A 6,159-nucleotide genomic window follows, 5' to 3' on the forward strand; every position below is an offset into this window, starting at 1 on the left:
CATTTGATGTGTACTAAATTTTTTTCGTCGTTTTAACTCGGGTTATAATTATCAGTCGTATTCGATTGGTTTTAATTTTTGTCAAAATTCAGGTCATGTATTGTTGTAAAAAAGTTTTTTCATTGCACAAATCATTTTTCTTTCGTTTAAGCTCGGAGTATTGTCAGTTTACAGAGGTAGCCTGATTGTTTTCGTTTGTTTGCATCTTTATAATGTTTTTCATACTAATTGTCAGCAAACAAAATCAATTTAATTTTTCATTCCTTCTTACAAGGAATCATTTGAGTTAATGTTTTTACCTAAAAAATTTTTTCTCACATTTATTGAGTGGGATTTTTGTAAATACTCATTTATACATTTTACTTCCTTAACGTTATTTTCTTCGGAGATGATTTTCGCAGTCTACTTCATGTATCCTGAATGTTGTTAATACGGGTATTCTCACCGTCCTATGCATTGGCATGCAACAATGCATATTATGTTTAATTTTTTCATCTCTTCTTTGTTGTATATGTAAATTTTTTATCAAACAATTAAGATTGTTTTTTCATTTCACTAATCAAGATGCAGCCATATAGAACTGTTTATATGTATTTGTTGTTATGTGATACCATTTGTTGGTAACTGTATGTTTGGGGCACAGAATTCCTAACCCTAGAATAATTTACTGTCAAAGTTTTTTGACATGTAGTTTTGTATATTATTTGCACCTGAATGTAAAATTTGACCGTTTGTAAGTGGAGAAGTGGTGGACTGGAGTGGCAGGCTGTTAATACTCAATTTAGGTTTTATAATTCCAATTATTATACTTATGTTTCTCTTTGGCAAAGTTTTTTTCTAAGAAAAAAAAATGTCTTCAAAATTTTTTGTGCAGAGGTATAATGTGACATCAAGTCACAAGTGTAATTTAATACTTTCTAATTTTTTTGTTAATTCTTGATACAATTCTTAAATTTGCTGATCCGACTCCTCTCGCCCCTTAAGTTTTTTTGCAATTTTGACACTCTCCCCCGTAAATTCCTTTCGCTTTCAACCTTTGTGGTTCTTAGAATAACACCTGCGTGTCGGAATCTTTCATCCACACGAGGGACTCAAAGTATGCGTGAACTTAACTCTTCAATTTCGATCAGAAAATGGGAATAATACTTTAAAAAGATAGATAGATATAACATCTCAACTTGTAAGATTTAGTTTTTTTACTAACTTTCAGTAATTTAGTTACTCAACTCCTAGTTTCTAGCATTTTAGTATAAATATCGGAGGGCAAGAGACGCTCGTGGCATTCAAAAAAATCGTTTTATGTAGCTCTCCGCTTAACGGAGTTTCATTTTTCTCCCTCCTCCCCCTGAGGTCGGAACATGGCGTTACCACCGCCATTGCTAATGGTCGTGGCTGCATTCGCATTTTAAGTGTGCAAACTTTGTTTTTTTATTCTTTAAGAAAACCATCTACCACTCTGAGCATGTTTTTGTGAATGATCGCCGAGTTATGATTTCCTCGAGATGAGAGTGGTGGCAGCTTCCCTTTGAGTCAAATTATAAAATTCATCGGAGTTCGTGTTGGCATGGCGTCGTTTCGGCCGCCATGTTTTTTTTGCTGGTGAATGCTTGCACGAAAACATGATCATTCTACATCGTCTTCTTTCTTCGTTCTTGTCCTACATTCCCTGTTTTACTATAAAAATCACTGCGTGCAATAGTAGACTATGCTGACTATGATTTCAACAACAGTGTGCTCGTGTGATGAGGCACGCCGTCAACTTTGATGATTCTTTCGGCCAAATTTTCAAAGATCTGATAAGCATCAACAACTGCGCTTTTTTGGGCTTGCGGACTTGTTCTGTCTGAACTAAGACCACAAAAAGAAAAACTCCCAGCGTCTCCTATCCGCTACATTCTCCATACGGTTGCTGTTTTCCTGATGCTGACTTAAGTTAACATAAAATAAGGAATGAACTTCCATTTCATCTGAACTCTGGACTTTTGTTTTCGGTTTTTTTTACTTTTACAGCTGTGCCTTTTTAGATGATGTCACCTTCGCCCCAAATAGAAATAATAAGGTATGTGGTAACATTCGATCCTTTTCTTTTACTCTTTTAGATTGCATTTTATTGCATGGGTTTTACTACCACTATGCGTAATATTATTAATTCGGCCATATTTTATTTCAAATTCAGTTGTTACCTTTTATATACATAATTTTTTTTCATTTTTGATACCCAACCGCAAACGGTACAGTAAGCCCAATATGTCTGCTGCTTCTTTATGACTGCAGGGGACACTCCCGTCTTGGGCTAGAATAGTGTTACAATTCTCAGATTGGGGTTGTCTTTGATCAATGTTCTTCACCAGCTTCCACAGTTTGGAATCAGGAGTTCTAGAGTCAAGAGTAGTGCATAATTCGCTCCAACTCTGCCTCTTTAGAAGGGCATACTTGCGTTTAATCTCTGCTTATATTCTGCTCAAATCAGCCCTGTCAGATAAATTACTGGTGTTGGATAAGCGATTGGACAATGCTTCTCTCTTTTTCAAGAGTGGTTGCAAGGTATCAGAGTTGTGGGAGAAGAATGCGGTGTACCTTTTGACTTAACCCCGAGGGACCGACTGCTTTGCTGTGTTAAGAATCCCATTTACAAAGTTAATCCAGTCATTGTCAATGTTATTAGATAGAGGGGCAGCAAACACTCCGGTATTTGTGAGATCTTTGTACTTCTTCCAGTCGGCTTTCCTGAAATTCCAGTACTTCCTTCGATCCGTAATGACCTTTTGATTGATATCCAATCCAATAAGGATGGGATAATGATCGCTACCAATATTGTTTAACACGGTCCATCTGCAGTGAGGGTATAAATCTGGACTGACGATGGAGATATCCAGAGCTTCATTAGTATTATAGCTGTGTGAGGAGTGCGTGGGCGAGCCATCATTAAGAACCATATAGCTTTTATCATCTGCAAGATTTAGCAGTGCATTTCCTCCTGCATTGCTATTAGAACAGCCCCAGTAAGGGCGTTTAGCGTTCAGATCTCCAAGGAAGAAGGTATTATCATCAGACCAGTAAAACAGGCAGTCAGACAGACCTGGGGAGCAAGGAGGGTTGTAAGAGTTGAAGACTTTAATGTTTTTGCCCCTCCAAGGGAACGAAATGCCCTGAATTATAGTATTGGATTATAGTATTATTAGTATATCTTATCTGTGGAATATCTATACTTCGATACTGCAGGTGCCTGACGAGGAAGGCCAGGCCTCCGCCAGCTCCACTAGTTTTCCTATCAGAACGGAAAATGTTATATCCCTTGACCTTTAGCGTAGAGGGATCTTTCAGTTTGGTTTCTTGAAGTGCAATGATCTGAACGTCTTTAGATTCAGACAACTCAAGGAGTTGGTCCAATTTAACCCTCGTTGCTGCTGTACTGAGTCCGTTTATATTGCATTGGAGAATTCTAAGTGGGCGATGCTTGTGTGGAGACTGACGCATATTTTTCGAAAGTGGCCCTCTTCCTAAACCTCGAACGCGTCTTTGATTTACCAGCGCAACCGACGATGCTGTATGACTTACTATAGGCGACATAGTCTCATGGAGAAAGGAAAGAGCAGCTTCTGTTGGTACAAGGTACTTGGAGCTCCAGTGGAGAGAAGTATGACTTTGCTCCTGTGCTTGCAGATCTTAGCTGAGCATAGTGGAACGGCCTTCACGCCTTGGGTTGCCCTACCAGGAGAAACTCTCCCGACGTACTTCGCCCGTTACGCCCAGGTACACCCCCTCGTCACTTTGAGGCAACCTGCAGGACGTGAGGGGGAGACTTTGATTATGAAATTGTACATCGCCCAGTTAAACAAATGAAACATGTTGATTGTTTAAGTAGATATCCTATTATGCATATTACTTCTGACGAACTAACCTCTAAAATTGTTACTAACCAGATAAGTGATGAATACATTAACTCTATTAAACAACTTTTGGAAAACAAATCAATTGACGATTTTGTGGTAAAAAATAATGTTTTATATAATTTTGAGAATAATAATTATTTACTAGTGGTTCCACAACGAATGCAAACTGACATTATCAAATCAACACATGCTAATGGTCATTTTGGTATAACTAAAACTGTTGATGTGCTTAAACAAAACTATTATTTTCCAGATATGAAGAAATGTGCTGAAAATGTTGTAAGTAATTGTGTAGAGTGTATATTAGTAAATAGGAAGGCAGGAAAAAGAGAAGGGTTTTTGAACCCGATTCCTAAAAATAGTATTCCCTTAGATACTTACCATATCGATTTCATTGGTCCCATGCCTTCAACTAATAAAAACTATGAACATATTTTCACCGTGGTAGATGCTTTTACCAAGTTTGTTTGGTTCTACCCAACCAAATCAACGTCAAGTCTAGAGGCAATAGATAAGTTATAAGCTCAACAGATAACTTTTGGGAATCCTTCACGAATAATTACTGACAGAGGTACTGCGTTTACTTCAACAGATTTTGAGACTCATTGCCAAGATGAAGGTATCGAACATGTGAAGATAACAACAGGCATTCCTCTTGGTAATGGACAAGTGGAAATAATGCATAAGATCCTCATACTGATACTGGCAAAACTATCAATAAAAGATCCTACTATGCGGTACAAATTTGTTCCAGCAGTACAGCGTACCATTAATTCTACAGTTTCTCGGAACACTCAGATTACTCCTTTCCAGCTTTTGACCGGAGTGAAAATTAAAACAAAAGAGGACTTACATATTCTGCAAATGTTAGAGAAAGAACATATAGAATCATTTATCCAAGATAGAGAGAACATTCGAGAAGAAGCCAAAAATAATATTTTGAAGATCCAAGAAGAGAACCGCAGACAGTACAATAAAAGAAAGAAAGCCAATGAATATCGAGTAGGAGATTTAGTTGCAATCCAGAGAACTCAGGTTGGATCTGGTCTCAAATTAAGACTCAAGCTCTTCGGTCCATACCAAATCACAAAAGTGAAGAAGAATGATAGATACGATGTGCCAAAAGTCGGGAATCATGATGGACCAATAAATACTTCATCTTCCGCTGACCACATGAAGCCGTGGTCAGTAAATTAAAAATTGCTTTTTATTTTTTATACTTTGCTTTCTCGTTCTTTTTCTTTTTTTTAGGTAACTGTGTCTGATAGCTGTTCTGATGAAAATGAGGACATTTTGTTGTCAGGATCGCCGAATTGATATAGGTTTCAACACCATAGTGTAACAGCTGCGAACATTGCGTCATCCAACATCACGTAATACTTTAAGATTGTTGCATCATTCTTTATCATGAAATACTGAGAAGAAATCATGTGATACTACTTCCTAGTAGAGAGACGCCAACGAATCCCGAAGGGAAACTGCCGAATTTATAATTAACTCCTGACTTTATACCATAGAACAATCTGATTCTTATACACATCCGTTTTGGCGATACTGCGAGAAGGCAGCTCTCACCAAACATGTCACTGTTATATCCTTCCATCCTTTTTTATTTCCATTAAATGTTAAGTTTGATTGTTAAATCGTCGTTACTTCATCTAATGCTGCACTAACTCCCACACACACACACACACACACACACACATATATATATATATGTGGGGACGGCATGAGTGGTCGTCTTAAATAAAAGACACGTTCTTAAACAAAAACATATATATTGAAGATTAAATTTACATTGGACGGACGATTAACAATTAACGATTAAATAACAAAAAATAATAAGTATGGAACGTCTTTAAAAGTTTTGTATAACTCCTCTTTGGAGTGCATATCCTCACGTCTATCTCGGTTCGTTCTCCATTGCGCTCTACCTCTGGGAAATCCCCACTGCTTCCTCGTCGTGCACAGGGATTAGCTTGTGGCTTGCATAGACTTGCGGAACTTCTAGCTTACGGATCTGAGAACTGATATCGGGTTACAGCACAGGAACTGGCACCACAGATAGGAACTGGCACCACAGAGAACTGAGATCGGCTTGGTGTACAGGAGCTGGCACCACAAACTCGGCCCTCCTGTATCTCGCCTGGTCCTCCAGCGACTCTATAAAGAAAAAAAAAGAAAAAGCAGAGCAGACTGAAAAATATAATTGATATCTGAAAATTAAATGTTTTAGGTTAAGTGTATCAGTTCAGGAACGTTAGGT

At 37.8% G+C, this 6,159-nt stretch overlaps 1 protein-coding gene across 1 annotated transcript; it reads right to left on the reverse strand.

Annotated features, from left to right (window-relative positions):
• Nucleotides 1-2,585: 2,585 nt before the first annotated feature.
• Nucleotides 2,586-3,570, reverse strand: LOC147801241 (uncharacterized). The gene is made up of 2 exons (XM_087154451.1): nt 3,232-3,570; nt 2,586-3,149 (listed from the first exon to the last, which is right to left on the reverse strand). The coding sequence occupies exons 1-2, from the start codon at nt 3,568-3,570 to the stop codon at nt 2,586-2,588; spliced, it is 903 nt and encodes a 300-aa protein (XP_087010577.1).
• Between the last annotated feature and the right edge of the window lie 2,589 nt (nt 3,571-6,159).

The sequence above is a fragment of the Parasteatoda tepidariorum genome, chromosome 11 (assembly GCF_982258835.1).
Source record: "Parasteatoda tepidariorum strain Cologne lab strain chromosome 11, Ptep-v5.0, whole genome shotgun sequence".
Taxonomy (NCBI): Eukaryota; Metazoa; Arthropoda; class Arachnida; order Araneae; family Theridiidae; genus Parasteatoda; species Parasteatoda tepidariorum.